This window comes from Chiloscyllium plagiosum, chromosome 41 (genome assembly GCF_004010195.1).
Source record: "Chiloscyllium plagiosum isolate BGI_BamShark_2017 chromosome 41, ASM401019v2, whole genome shotgun sequence".
In the NCBI taxonomy this organism is placed as follows: domain Eukaryota; kingdom Metazoa; phylum Chordata; class Chondrichthyes; order Orectolobiformes; family Hemiscylliidae; genus Chiloscyllium; species Chiloscyllium plagiosum.
Window position 1 is genome coordinate 14521044 of NC_057750.1, and position 16000 is coordinate 14537043.

General features: G+C 40.4%; 1 protein-coding gene across 1 annotated transcript in view; it reads left to right on the forward strand.

Moving 5' to 3' along the window:
* LOC122542710 (ryanodine receptor 1-like) overlaps positions 1-16000 on the forward strand; it is a 393921-nt gene that overhangs the window by 366881 nt on the left and 11040 nt on the right. Inside the window, exons 92-100 of the mRNA XM_043680690.1 lie at positions 2976-3264; positions 3993-4079; positions 7943-8185; positions 11481-11611; positions 12786-12828; positions 13614-13744; positions 14676-14736; positions 15094-15240; positions 15381-15515. Coding sequence (XP_043536625.1) covers positions 2976-3264; positions 3993-4079; positions 7943-8185; positions 11481-11611; positions 12786-12828; positions 13614-13744; positions 14676-14736; positions 15094-15240; positions 15381-15515 — 1267 coding nt within the window. The remainder of the gene's footprint in view (positions 1-2975; positions 3265-3992; positions 4080-7942; positions 8186-11480; positions 11612-12785; positions 12829-13613; positions 13745-14675; positions 14737-15093; positions 15241-15380; positions 15516-16000) is intronic.

The following is a 16000-nucleotide window of genomic DNA, read 5'->3' on the forward strand; positions in this document are numbered from 1 at the left end:
GTTCACACTGTCAGCCCTATCTAACCCCCTAATCATCTTGTACACCTCAATCAAGTCATCCCTAAACCTTCTTTTCTCTAATGAGAACAGCCCCAAGTGTCTCAGTCTTTTCTCATACGATCTTCCTTCCATACCAGGCACCATCCTGGTAAACCTCCTCTTCACCCGTTCCAGTGCCTCCACATCCTTCCTATAGTATGGCGACCAAAACTGCACACAATATTCCAGATGCGGCCGCACCATTGTCTTATACAACTGCATCATGACCTCCGGACTCCGGAACTCAATTCCTCTACCAATAAAAGCCAGTACGCCATATGCCTTCCTCACCGCACTATTTACCTGGGTGGCAACTTTCAGAGATCTGTGTACATGGACACCAAGATCCCTCTGCTCATCCACACTACCAAGTATCCGACAATTAGCCCAGTACCCATTCTTTTTGTTATTCTTCCCAAAGTGAATCACCTCACATTTAGCTACATTGAATTCCATTTGCCACCTTTCTGCCCAGCTCTGCAGCTTCTCTATATCCTGCTGTAACCTGCCACATGCTTCCTCACTGTCAACAACTCCTCCGACTTTTGTGTCATCCGCAAACTTGCTCACCCAACCTTCTAACCCCTCTTCCAGGTCATTTATAAAAATGACAAACAGCAATGGTCCCAAAACTGATCCTTGCGGAACACCGCTAGTGACGGCACTCCATGAAGAAACTTTGCCATCAACTACTACCCTCTGTCTTCTTCCATCCAGCCAATTCCTAGTCCAAACCTCCAACTCACCCTCAATGCCATATCTCCGTATTTTCTGCAGTAGCCTACCATGGGGAAGCTTATCAAACGCCTTACTAAAATCCATATATACCACATCTACCGCTTTCCCCTCATCAACTTCCTTCGTCACCTTTTCAAAGAATTCAATAAGGTTTGTGAGGCACGTCTTGCCCTTCACAAAACCATGCTGACTATCCTTGATCACATTATTCCTATCCAGATGTTCATAAATCCTATCCCTTACAATTCTCTCTAAGACTTTGCCCACAACAGAAGTGAGACTCACTGGCCTATAGTTACTAGGGTTATCCCTACTCCCCTTTTTGAACAAGGGAACCACATTTGCTATCCTCCAGTCTTCTGGCACTACTCCTGTAGACAAAGAGGACATAAAAATCAAGGCCAATGGCTCTGCAATCTCCTCCCTTGCTTCCCAGAGAATCCTAGGATAAATGCCATCAGGCCCAGGGGACTTATCTATTTTCACCTTTTCCAGGATTTCCAACACCTCTTCTCTACATACCTGTCGTGTGACATGAACCCAAGGCCCCGGTTGAGGTTATCCCTATGGGTACCGAACTTAGCTATCAACCTCTGCTCAGCCACGTTTTGCTGCTGCCTTTCCCGAAGTCCACCTTGGAGGATGGTCACCTGAAAGTCCGAGGTCAAATGTCCTGGACTGCTGAAGTGTTCCCCAACTAGGTTGGAACACTCCTGCCTGTTGATTGTTGTGCAGTGCCCATTCATCTGTTGCCATAGCCTTTTGCTATAAATTCTGTGTCGTACCATCATGTACTCTACAACCACCTGATGAAGGAGCAGTGCTTCCAATTAAATATGATTTGATAATCCTCTATAAGGTCACCCCTCAACTCCCTATGGTCCAGTGAAAAAAGTCCCAGCCTATCTTTATAATTCAAACCTTCCATTCCCAGTAAAATCCTGTTGAATCTTTTCTGAACCCACTCTAATTAAGTAATATCCTTCGATAGCAGGACAACCAGAAATGTACAGAGTACTCCAGAAGAGGCCTCACCAATGTCCTGTGCAACCTCAACATGACATCCCAACTCCTATACTCAAAGATCTAAGCAATGAAGGCATGCATGCTAAACATCGCCCTAACACTCTTATGGGCGGCACGGTGGCTCAGTGGTTAGCACTGCTGCCTCACAACATGAGGGTCCCAGGTTCGATTCCAGCCTCTGGCAACTGTCTGTGTGGAGTTTGCACATTCTTCCCGTGTCTGCATGGGTTTCCTCTGGGTGCTCCGGTTTCCTCCCACAGCCCAAAGATGTGCAAGTCAGGTGGATTGGCCATGCTAAATTGCCCGTAGTGTTAGGCAAGGGGTAAATGTAGGGGAATGGGTGGGTTGCGCTTCGGCGGGTCGGTGTGGACTGGTTGGGCCGAAGGGCCTGTTTCCACACTGTAGAGAATCTAATCTAACCATCCTGTCTATGTATGATGCAAATTTCAAAGAATTATGTACCTGAGCCCCTTTTCTCATTTTGGTCCACAATTTTTTAAAAATACAGAAAATTGAAAAATATATATTTTAGGATGAGTCTCACATCCTTTCATGAAGTAACTGTTTACAATTAAATTCTGATCTTGTAAAATTTCTATTTGTACTAAGCATTTAATGAAAAGTCCTAGAATTGAGGTAATTTGTGGATCTGCTTTCTATATCTATACCAAGGGATACGCCTGGATAGCCTGTGACCCACAAAGTTCATGTTTTTTCTATACATAAACAGTTAACAGTTCCTTTCTTAATTTTGGTGGAAATAAACTCCTTTTTCATTCAGTAATTATAGAGAGTGTATAACAGTCACTTGCAGGGAAATACTTCAATAAGTTTAATTGTGACCTTTTAAACGCCATGAATTGTCATCAACCTGTTGGAGTAATAACCTATAATTACTTACCAAGAAGTATGTTTTAATAAGAAATTATCTTGCAATTCAAAACTGATTTATAAGGAAATTAAATGCCTTTGTCCATAATGAAATTACATAATTGTTGGGTTTGATCCATTAATGCATCTATACCGTGATAGGCCACAAAACGTTAGTGACTTGATGTATAATGATTGTTTCTACAAGTCCTAAACATTACCTTACAATTGTCATTTAGATCACTGTTATGCAGTGTTAATGTTGGTGGGGTTTTTTTCCCCCTTTTTCTTGTCCGGTAAAGCACTGAGAATGGTGAAAAGGCTGAGAAGGATATGAAAGAAAAAGAAGTGCTAGAACAATCTGAAGAAACAGGGGAAAAGGCAGAAGGAGAAGGAGAAAAGGAGGCAGGAGAAGGAGAAAAGGAGGCAGGAGAAGGAGAAAAAGCTAAAGAAGAAGAAGAAAAAGAAGAAGAATCCGTTACACCAGCAAGGAAGATGAGGAAGAAGGCCAAGCAGGAGAGCAAAAAGGAGGAACCAGAAGCAGTAATGGAGTTCTGGAATGAGTTTGAGAATTACAAGACTAAGCTCTTGGTAAGTATGAACACTTCTCAAACACCTGAAAAGAAATCTCTTTGGACTCCTGTGTTGAACAAGTATGGCAGCTGGCAACTATTGGCAGCGGAGACTGCCTTGGTTATGGTCTTAATACTAGTAGAAAGCCTATAACTGCCTGATTCCTGAAAGATCTGATAGGCTTTCACATCCTAATATGGCACAGAGTCCTCTCAGTTAATCTTTCGTGCTTTTGAATTTAGTCCAAATTCAGGAAGATATCTCTTTCAGAGTAATGCTGAAACCGAGTTCTCCTCCACAATGAGCAGAGTGTTCCTCTATGGTGATCATTCTGCTACAATTTCATGCAAGAATTCTCCCAATTTTCTCCCAAATCAGTATATCAATCCTTTTTAAGACCCTTTCCACAGGCTACAACACAATAATTCGTGCATCAGTTTGTGCCCAGCCTCACATTGTGCACTGTAAGTTAAGGAAGCGGCCCAAATAATAAACATAACCAAAATGTCAAGCAGCCAGGAAATGTATCATTCAACCCAAATGAGTCCATGGCAGAAGCAATTCAAGTTGTGTTATCTATACCAACTCATGTTGACAAAGTTCAGGTTTGTTAACGATAAGCAGAACAGAATGGGGTCTCTCATTTCTCTTTTGAAAAAAAACTCATCAATTTAGTGTCAAAACAGAATACAATGACGTGTAACTGTGTGGCGTGAAATAAACGGCATGTTTTTTTTTAACTGCAGAATTATTTGTCAAGGAATTTCTACAATCTCCGCTTCCTGGCTTTGTTTGTGGCGTTTGCAATCAACTTTATCCTCCTTTTCTACAAGGTAAATGTAAATAATCCAAAATAAAGATAAATTTACTGGAATTACCTCCTTAGGAAAATTGTACTTAAAATTGCACTCAGAGCTGGCTTTTTTCATGAGCGTCGCATTAAATTCATGTTAGATCTCTGTATCATTGTTATCCAAAGCTATTTTTATGGCAAGGCTTTCCAATGGCCAGATAATTGTTTCTGAAGCATGAATAGAAGTTGTGCAATCCCCGTTGTAGCAGATTCCAAGGAAATTTCCCTGGAAATTAAAAATTTCACTGGGTAATTCTTGTACACTTAGAATCACCAAAAGTGTCCATTTAAATTGGAGAATTTAGAGGGTTCCAAACAAGTTAAGTGAATAATTACTCATGAAACACAAGATCACTAAATAACTTGATTAGCTCTTGAGTAGCTATTAAACTGACCCTCAACGTACCACTCGCACACTCAACTATACCTTCTCCCAGACTCTGTCCCTACACTGTCACCTGATTGAGATTGCCACTGCTGAGAAAGTCCAGCTCTCAGTCTTTAACTTCACTAACTGCATTTCAGCCAAATCTCTGCTGCCCGTATCCTAATTTACACCAAACCCTGTTTGCACATCAAGGTCACAGGACAGAGGACTACATTCGGGCCCAATTACCATGACCTTGGCTTTAGACTTGCTGATCTTGTGTTGGACTGGGGATGTTACTTGATGTCAGTCCCCCAGTTTAAGAGTAATTACTCTCCTGTTTAAGACTGACATGAAGTTAAGGGCCAAATGGCTTCTGTTCTTAAGTCCTATGTTCCTAACAACCTAATGACTTTCTACAAAATGCCTGTTTTTAACAATACTCGAGTTCTACACTACTAAACAATTGTTTAATCATCCTCATATTTTGTGACCTCTATTGTCATCACCATTCTCCAATCTCCCACACAACCCCATGAGATACTCCTAGTCTTCCAATTTTCATTTGTTGCAATTTCCATTATCCCACGATTAGTAGGTACCTCCAGTACAGTAAACCCAAGTTCTGGAGTTCCCATCTAAAAGTCTCTACCTCTCTAACACACTCTTCTCCTTCAAAGCACACTCTAAAACCCACATCGTTGATCAAACTTTAAGGATATCTGTCCTACATTTGTTTTATAGTTTGTTACTGTCATGGATAGACCAAACCCCCTCAAAATATATTCAGAAGATAGTTTTACCTTTTTTATTTTAATGGTAAGTGTAAAGTGTAACGTTCCAGATGCAATTCGATTGGTCAAACATCTCAAGATTAAATAAAACACACTTTATTTTTATACTGCCATTAAAATACAGACAAAATAAAAGTAAAATAATTGGCTTAACTATACTTCTAATGAAATGCTTAACAAAATAATAGATATATTAACAACTAATGGCACACGGTGGCTCACTGGTTAGCACTGCTGCCTCATAGTGCCAGGGACCCGGGTTCAATTCCCACCTCAGGCAACTGTCTGTGTGGAGTTTGCACATTCTCCCCATGTCTGCGTGGGTTTCCTCCGGGTGCTCCGGTTTCCTCCCACAGTCCAAAGATGTGCAGGTCAGGTGAATTGGCCATGCTAGATTGCCCATAGTGTTAGGTGCATTAGTCAGGGGTAAATGTAGGGGAATGGGTATGGGTGGGTTGCTCTTTAGAGGGTCAGTGTGGACTTTCTACACTGTAGGGAATCTAACCTAATTAACTATGCCAATATAGTAACGTTCCAAAAACACACTCTTAGCAAAAGGTTAAATTCAGTAAGACAGATTGTCTCACAGGCAATCCTCGAGTGCAGGAGGCAGACATCAAGAGGAAAACTGTGTATGTGTGAGAGAGAGAGAGAGAGAAGCAAGGAGAGTCCAAACACAGCTTCAATACTCTAGCAGCAATTGCTACTGATAAAGTAAACTAAAAAATTCTGTCTCTGTGGGAGCTTGATACAATCCTACCAGACTGCTTCTATTGTTCCACCCTTAGAAAAAATACCCAAGGCCTCGCAAGCTGTTTACTTTATTGGCTTTGAATCGACAGCTCTGTACCGCTCTCTTCAAAAAAAGTCCTGGACAAAATATTCCTCTTAAAGCCATAGTATCATCACATTACCAAATCTTTGATTAAAAAGCTATGATATTTTTCAGGATGTTTTAGTATGTTGTAATTACTGTCTACATACAATTTTTTTTAAATTATTCTTTATAATCAAAATTAAAATGGGTGTAAATCACTACAAGCAGTCAGCACCACAGGAAACACTTGACACATACTAGCAATCTTCCCTCTATTGATGTTCAGTGCTGGCAGGTACATAGTCTGGATTTATAATAAGATCATTTTATCTTTTATCAGTCATTGTTCATTGCAATTGAATTAATCTTTTAATTTTTACTTATGAATGTACAACGTAAGGGCCCCTTGAGCCAGCTTCACCATTCAATAAAATCATGCTTGATCTAATTGTGATCTTAACTCCACATTCATACCTGCCCCAACACCCTTACATTCTTGACTAACAACAAAGTTAATCTATCTTTGCCTTAAAAATATTCCCAAGGCCCATCTAGACTGCTGTCTGAGGAAGAGCTCCGAAGGCTCTAGGTCCTCTGAGAGAAAAGATTTCTCCTCATCGCTGGTTTAAATAGCAGCACCCTTATTTTTAAATTCTGCCCCTGGTTTTAGACTTCCCACAAGGGAAAATATCCTTTCCAGCATTCACCATGTCAACTCCTTTCAGGATCTTTTATGTCTCACTAAGAATTTTGACTAGTATCAGCTTGGCTCAGTTAAATGGCTGTGGTTTTAAGTGTCACTCAGGTATATAGTCTGGGGTGACACATGCAGACTAAGGTTGTACAAAGTGTCAGAGCTACCATCTTTCAGAGAGTATATTAAACCAATACACCTGTTCAGATAAAAGAATCCTACGGTAGAGTCTTCCTGATGTTCTGGCCAGCACTTCTCTCATATCAACAAAGTGGCATTGCTCATGTTGCAGTAGTGACTATGCTTCAAAAGTACTTAAATAAAACCTGAACATACTCAGCAGGTCGAACACAGTTAGTGGAGACATCAACATAACTGGGACTTCAGTTCAATGGCTTTTCATCACGAATTGTGATTTCTGACAAAAGGTCTTCAGCCTAAAGCATCAACTCTGTCTCTCTCCACCAGTCTTGCTGAGTATCTACAGCATTTTAGATTAGATTATTTACAGTGTGGAAACAGGCCCTTCGGCCCAACAAGTCCACACCAACCCGCCGAAACGCAACCCACCCATACCCCTACATTTACCCCTTTTCTAACACTACGGGCAATTTAGCATGGCCAATTCACCTGACCTGCACATCTTCGGACTGTAGGAGGAAACCGGAGCACCCGGAGGAAATCCACACAGACACGGGGAGAACATGCAAACTCCACACAGTCAGTCGCCTGAGGCGGGAATTGAACCCGGGTCTCTGGCGCTGTGAGGCAGCAGTGCTAACCATTGTGCCACTATGCCGCCCACAATTTTCTATTTTTATATCAGATTTTGAGTATTCGCATATTTTGCTCTTCAAAAGTAGTTACGCTGACTGGGATTCTCACAGGACCACTGTGAAAAAATGACAGGTTTCTACTTGTAGAACACCTGTCATTTATGAAGGCTGCTTTGCAAAATGCATGACTGACAAATTAGCACTAATACTTTTGTTCTGCATTCTTCTTAATAAATTACACATAGCCTCCTAGTACACCGTTTGGACGCCTGTGGAAACAAGCCAGCAAAAGATCTGGCTGGCTAACTGGCATATCCTGACAGAATAAACCTTAAGAATTTGACGAGTGCGAGCAGTTGTCACATTATTGTCACTGTTCTTTTCACATATGACAGGTGACACAACTGGAAGACGAAGAAGACTTGGAGGGAACAGGTTTTGAGGATGATATGGTTAGCGCTGGTTTTGGAAATGGAAATGGGAATGGAGATGAAGAGGAGGAAGAGGACGACGAGGATTCATTGGTTTATTTTGTCCTTGAAGAAAGTACAGGTTATATGGCACCAACACTGAAAGCCCTCTCCCTTCTTCACACCCTACTCTCTTTTCTCTGCATTATCGGATATAACTATTTGAAGGTAAGTGTCAAGAACTTGAAAATAAAGTTAGTGTTCTACTTATTTTTCCGTAGCGCAAACATGCATGATTAACAGTCATAATTTAGCAATAAGCTAGGCAGATTTTTCAAATGCAGGTGATCAATAAGTTTATTGTTTCAGAGTTATTTCAGAGTTTTCATTGTTTGTCCAAACCTCAAAACTGTCATCTGATTGGAGCAAATTGTGTTAAATATTTTGGTTGTACTTAAGAGTGTCAGTATCCAGAGGTTGTAACTTTTACATGCTTGGACAAAGAGAATACATAGGAATGCATTGAGATACAATCTGGAATGCAGTGTCTGAAACTAAAAAATGGTCGAAAGCAGATTCAATGGTGACAGTTGAAAGGGAATTATCTGGAAGTTTGTGGGTGTCATTGGCTAAGCCAGCATTTATTGTCCATCCCTAATTGCCCAGAGGGCAGTTAAGAGTAAAACACATTGCTGTGGGTCTGGAGTCATACGTAGGGCAGATCAGGGAAGGATGGCAGTTTCCTTCCTAAACGGCAATAGGAAACCAGAGGGATCTTTTCAAGGCAATCAGCAATGGTTGCATAGTTGCCATTAGACTAGTGACATTTTTAAATTAGAGATTTTTATTGAATTTAACTGTCATTATCTGCCGTGGGAAGATTTAAACTCTTGTCCCCCAAACAGTAGCCCTGGACAGCTATTACTGTTACATCATCACCTCCCCAATGTCTGCAGGAAAAGGGCAGGGAAATGCAAGTGGAAGTAGTAACTCACATCTCTGCCTGATTGGATCCCTAAAGGTTCTTTAGTTTTAGGCTAATGGAGTTACACTCCTGGCCAAAAGGACTTAAAGGGTTTCAGTGGAGCAGGGTTTCAATCCAGCAATTTGCATAGAAAACTCACATCCCCTTTGTTCAGTCTATGAAATATTCACAAGTTCCTGTCCATTCCCACCAGTATTAAACACTGGACTTCTGACCCTAAAAGGTGAGCCTTACAACCAGCATTGAAATGGTGCACAAGGTACAGAACACGATGGTCCTTCCATTGTCTGTCAGTATTACGCCTTGGCCTAACTGAGGCCCACAGATTGGATTTGTGGGAGCTGGGAAGAGGAAGAGCCACCAAGGTAAATATCTAACAGCACTAATTCCCAAGCCTCTGTCACCCTTTACCTGCTGTAGGTCTGCAGAAAAATAGGGGTACAGAGATGTTGAGAGCATAAATAATAATAACAAAGGGCTTTTTGCCCGAAATGTCAATTTTCCTGCTCCTTGGATGCTGCCTGACCTGCTGTGCTTTTCCAGCACCAAACTCTTGACTCTAATCTCCAGCATCTGCAGTCCTCACATTCGCCCACTTCAGCCTAAATAATAAGTCCAGTTGGAGAGTTGTCTCAGCCTGTATCACTTTCTTCCCTGATATCAGGTTCTATGGCCACAACTTTCCAACTAACAGTATTAGTGGGGGATGGGCAAGTTCAGTACTGCTTAACCGGCTGCCTCCAGCTTCGAAAAAGCTTGCCGAATCCTGAGTCAAGCAACTTGTTTAAGAGCTGGCTGGCATGCTTCTCAGCCTATCACAGGCCTTGACAGCAGAGACTTACTTCTCCAAAAGCTACAAAAACCAATCAGAAGCCAACAGCTTCTGGGTCATAAAGAGCATCAGTCAAGCTTTATTCTTTAGAGGATTAAGCAGTGAGAAGGTAAATGTGTTTTCTTTGTTTTTTGAGGGAGAAAGGTGTCAGACACAACCACCCCAGAAGGTTTTCGAAAGCCACCTGCAGGTTGGAGTAAATGGAACATCCACTCTTCTCCCCCATCACCACTACCCCAGCACCTCCAATTTGGCAGTCAGAATGTCCAACCATTTTCTATTCCTACCAGGAAGGCAGGTAGTCAGGACAATGGCAAGCTAAATCCTTTTACTGTCTGTCAATTGATCACTTAAAGGCCTTAATTGCTGGCAAGTAAAGAAAGTCCCCATTAGGGTGCCTGTGGCGCAGTGCTAGTGTCCCTACCTCTTTGCCAGGAGGCCCTGGTTCAAGTCCCACATTCTTTAGAGGTATGTAATAATACCTCAGAAAAGGTCGATTAGAAAATAATAAGAACCCCCCCCCCCCCCAATAGGCCATTTCACAACCACGTATTTGATGAGATGACAAGAGGGAATCAATGTTTGTCCAGGGTCAACCTGCCCAATTATTTCTCCTTCCTGCTACCTCCAGGGAGGGTAATAGCCTGCACGCATAGTCTCACTGGTATATATAGTACATCCATCTGCTATGGAACTACATTAGAGCTGCCACAGTATTATGCAGTGACACAGGTGACTCATCCTGTAATTTCCAAGAATCTTTGCACCAGAATATTGCTATACATCATTTATATGCCAATATATAGCATAAATTTCCACTACTCTAAGGCCCACAGTTTACGGAATTCCCTTTTCATTGAACATCATGTCAAGTGTACTGTTACATGCAATTGTTCAAAAGAAACAGTTGAAATTAAATATTGTGTGTAAGTTTTACATTCCAGTGAGGTGACTAAACAAGTTGGTTAGGTTTGTCCTTGCATGTTTAAGCTTCTTTAAATATTTGAATGACAAGTTACTACAAATGCAAAGAATAGCAGGGAAAAGCCGTTTTGAATGGGTAGGGCAAATAACTTCATCACTGCTTAGAAAATAATTTGAAGGATTGTGGAATTTTTGGCACAGCGATAGTAGAGGTTACAACGGTGAATTCATTGTTGTATCAGCTACAGAAAACTAAATAAAGCAAGGAAAAGAAAGGCTGGATTAAGAGAGAAATTAAAAATTGCATTCTTAATGTCTCTTAACAATAGAAATTTGGAGGAATTGGGTGTAACACTTGTAATGTTCAGAGCTAATGTGATTGCCTGACAGTAACACTAACACTAAACTAGATTGTTTAAATCTCCTTAGACACAAAAGGGCAAGATTTTCTTTCCTCTGTGGCAAAAGTGCATTTGCAGCAACTTCATGCAATTCTCTATATTTCAATAGTGAGACAGACAGCAAGACACCATTTTCACAAATCTAACAATGGAATGGCAAACATTAAACAGCAATTTCTGGGGTGCACATTGAATATTGCGTCTTCTCTAGCCTGAAGTTCCCATAGCTTCAATTTGTAATAACAGTGCACTGTTATTTTGATAAATATTATGGTCCTTATTGCTATTTGGTGACCCAATCAGCCAAAGATCGTTTTGAAACTCAGCTTTTATGTCATTAAATTAAAATGTAATATCTTTTCATTTTTTTACCTGCCTTAGGTTCCTTTGGTCATCTTCAAACGAGAGAAAGAGCTTGCCAGGAAATTGGAATTTGATGGTTCGTACATTACAGAACAACCTGCAGACGATGATATTAAAGGGCAGTGGGATCGGCTAGTACTCAATACACCGTAAGTGCTGAGAGACTCATAACTTTACTGCATGTCAAAACTGTACTAACAGACAAACGTGCATCAAATTACAATCGAACAGTTGAGCTCTTTTAAAACTAAGTTATCTGCTACTTATGTAGAAGTTGTATAAGGATGTTTCTGTATGAGCTACTGTTCTCAATGCACACTGTCGATCATATTCAGTAATCACAAATGTACTTTTCATTTTATATGTGGAAAGTTGTGGCAGTAGAAACAAAATTTTCCAATATGCAATAAGTGATTAGTCACAAAACTGGCTACATACCAATTGCTTTCCTCTTTGCTGTGATGGACATATAGCCAGTATAACTATGCATGTGAGGATCTGTTGGGAAATTCATATTGTAGCACTTGAACTGAACACCTCATAGATGACAGCTGGAATACAGTACGAAACCCAGCTAAAATGAAAGGTCAGGATCCCGTAGACCCTCATGACATTTTGTAAATTTTACCTATTTGTAAGGTATTCTATCCAGAAGCAGAGCTTCTGAAACCTTTTTTATTTTCATTTATTCATGAGATTTGAGCATTTGAGCCAACATTTATTGGTCTTAAGAAGGTGGTGGTGGGTTACCTTCTTGAACAACTTAGGGTTTGGCTCAAATGATGAGAAGGGAGTGTTGACCCAGCAACAGTGAAGGAACAGCAATATAATTCCAAGTCAGCATGGTGTGTGGCTTGGAGGGGAACTCTCACAGGTGGTGGTGTTACTATGCATCTATTGACCTTGTCGTTCAAGATGGTATGTGTTGTGGGTTTGGTATCAAAGGTTAGCAGTGCAGCGATCTGTCCTTGTTCTTGCCTCAGAGTAACGTTTGCAGTTTAAAGATAGCTTAAATAGCAACTCTCTAATACGCACTAGCTTTTACATATAGTTTTCTTATTTTGTTCACTTTTTCAGGCAACTGTGATGCTGCACTTCATTCATGACAGTCAGCTAGGGCCATAGATCTTCTGGTAAATTCTCACTATCAGAAGTCTTCTGCCTTGCTGCAGACAAACTTTATATAGAATAGTATCTCAGTCTCTTATTGCCCTTTTTAATAGTCTCTTCATGTTGTGTCTCATGCACTTGCTAAATAACGGTATTTTAATAGGATCAAGCCTACCTTCATATCAACATGATTTCTGTTGTCATCCTTTGCAGGTCATTCCCAAATAACTATTGGGACAAGTTTGTCAAAAGAAAGGTAAGCTTATACTCTTGAAGAGTAATCACAAACATGCATCAAAATTTACTTGTCTTTTTCACAGATACTAAATACCTGCTTCTCATGACAATTTCTCTCTGGAATTAAACAGTTCTAATCAATTTCCATTTTTCCAATGAGAAATGTTAAGTACAATATAACTTAGACTGATGTTTACCTTCAGTAATGGTGAAGACTGTTTGGTATTTTGCCATGTTATGAATATGACAAACATTCGTAAATCATTGCAAATAAATCTTGTTATAGAAAAGAAACAGCAAATTTGAGTACTGCTGGTTTGTTGCCCATCCAAAGTTGCCCTCAAACTGAGTGGCTTGCTCAGCCATTTCAGAGGGCAGTTACTGTGGGTCTGGACTCACCTGAAGGGCAGAACAGCTAAGATTTCCCTCCCTAAGTGATATTCATGAACCAGATGGGTTTTTGTGACAGTTGTTTCATGGTCATCATTACTGAGACTAGCTTTCAATTCCAGATTGATTAATTGATTTTCAATTCCACCAAGTTGCTGTCCAGTATACAAAGGGACCTCAATTATCCGGCATTCGATTATCAGAATTTTGGATTATCCAGCAAGATCACAAGGTCCCAATGCTTGGCTAAACTGTGTTATCTAGCATTCAATTATCTGAATTTCAATTATCCAAACAAAATAATTCCCACCCATGTCATTCAGATAATCGAGGTTCCTCTGTATTACAAGTTACTAGTCCAGTAACAACAGTATGACACTGCTTTCCCATATCTGTTGTTTTCTGCTTTCCTAGGTACTAGATAAGTATGGTGATATCTATGGCAGGGAGCGTATTGCAGAGCTACTGGGAATGGATATGAGTGCCTTGGATGTGACTGTGCCTCAGGAGAAAAAACCAGCAACTGACAACTCGGTTCTTTCATGGTTAGTTCTTGCCTTTGATTTACAACGAATATCTAGCAAAATTAGTTTTTCACTAGCTTCATTCTGTCAAGACGGCTATAAATTTTGGTATAATAATGCAATTGATTGTATGAAATCCAAAATACATATGTTAGGGCTGCATTTGTTGGGCAAAGCGATAGACCTGTTCAGCAGCTGCAAAGTCAACGGTACCTCGGTCAGGATTCTTATCACCTTCATAATGTAGAACATGTCTCCATGAGCTGTCAGCCAATTAAAGGGCAGGCAGTTCTTGAATACTGAGTGGGGTCACCAGGAGCAGTGACCAGAGCTCGAATGGAGGAACTATGCTGGAGGCTTGTGATCATGGAGGTCAGTGAGGGTCTCTTTCCCCAGTTTCCTGCATGTACACACCTCCACCCTCCAAACCTGCAGTAAAGCCGCAGTTCTGCTATTAATTGGCTTCTTTAGGGCCTCATTGCAGTTATGGGTGGAAAGGCCATTCTCAATTATCCCTGCTCCTGAGTTAATTGGGATTGTTGACCAAATAGGCTCTCCACCCCATACTTCCCAGCTAATTGATCTCTGACTCCTTGGATGGCCTCGAGGAAGCATTGCGTTCCACCCATGCAAATAGATTTTGGCTACGAAACTGCCAGATCAACCTGTTCATTATTGTAATAGCAGATATTACAATGATGAATCTATTACAACAAATGATCTCAATGTTGTGCTATGTGTTTCTGTTTTGTGACTGTACAGATTAGTTTTGTACAGGTTTGATTAAAAAGACCGTAATATCCAATCCCAAGGTGAAAGTTGTGAATGCTGAAACAAAAAAATGAGAAAATACGTTAAAGCTTTACACCTAAAGCATTAACCCAATGTTTTCTTCCAGATAACAGGAAAATTGTGCATTTCCAACATTTCCTTTCTTTCCCTTTGGTTATAGGATCACATCCTTAGACATCAAATACCAAATATGGAAGTTTGGGGTGATCTTCACTGATAACGTAAGTAGACACACTGCACCTTTATAATTTGTAAAGTGAAACATAAAATATTTTGAATCAAACTCACTTTTATCCTTGATGGATATATAGACTGGAAACCAAAGCATGAATTAATCATGCAGGATTTGAAATAGTCATGTAAGAGCTTTACCTATCAGATCTTGTAGTTCCTCTATCTAATTTGTACATGCAGAGATGAAGAAAGGGGAGGGAAAGTTTTGAAGGGAATACATTTTATTCAATGCTTTTCATTTAAAGGGTTATTTTGAAGGGTTACTATTATTGAAGTGAAGTTAATGTATGATTGATTCTTACTGTGGTTCGCAACTCGGATTATTTGTGTTTTGTTTTGATCAGTCTTTCCTATACCTCTGCTGGTACATGGTGATGTCAGCCCTTGGGCATTACAATAGCTTCTTCTTTGCTGCTCATCTTCTGGACATTGCTATGGGTGTCAAGACCCTTCGCACCATCCTATCTTCTGTAACTCACAATGGAAAGCAGGTGGGGCTTATAAAATCTTACATTATGTAAACTTCAGATTAAGCATCTTAAAAGGAGCAGTTTATGTTTTCTGTGTCTTACTTAAGATGTTGATCTCTCCTGTCACAGCCTTACACCTGTATCTCTCTCATTCTCTCTAGTTGATGATGACTGTGGGTCTGCTAGCTGTTGTCGTGTACCTCTACACAGTGGTGGCTTTCAACTTTTTCCGCAAATTTTATAACAAGAGTGAGGATGAAGATGATCCAGATATGAAGTGCGATGACATGATGACAGTAAGCTTTCTAAAACAATCTTCTTATCCAAGTAGCCTAATAACATCTGATGAGAACAATAATTAAGACCTGTTACCTGCAAAATAAACCTTCACAAAAACATTAGACCTGTCAGAAATAAGAACATGCTTGTGGAAAGCGGAATGGGATGACTGAACTGCTACATCTGGTTAAATAACTATAACAATGTGAAAATTGCTGTGTAGGCAAGGCAATAGAGGCATGTTTTCTGAAATGTACGTCAAGGCTTAGTTAGACAACACATATGACAATTGAGAAAGTTTTGAAGAAAGCAGGCCTACAAGAACTTTTACAGATGATCATCAAGAAGCAACTACAATTCTTTGAGCATATACTTAGGAGAGAGAAACTAGAAAGTCTGGGTGATGCATGATGAAACTGAGGGCAGTAGATACTTGGTGGGGGATTGGAGGGAGAACAAAAGAAGAACCATAGCAACAGATTAAGAAGCAGAACAGGTACAA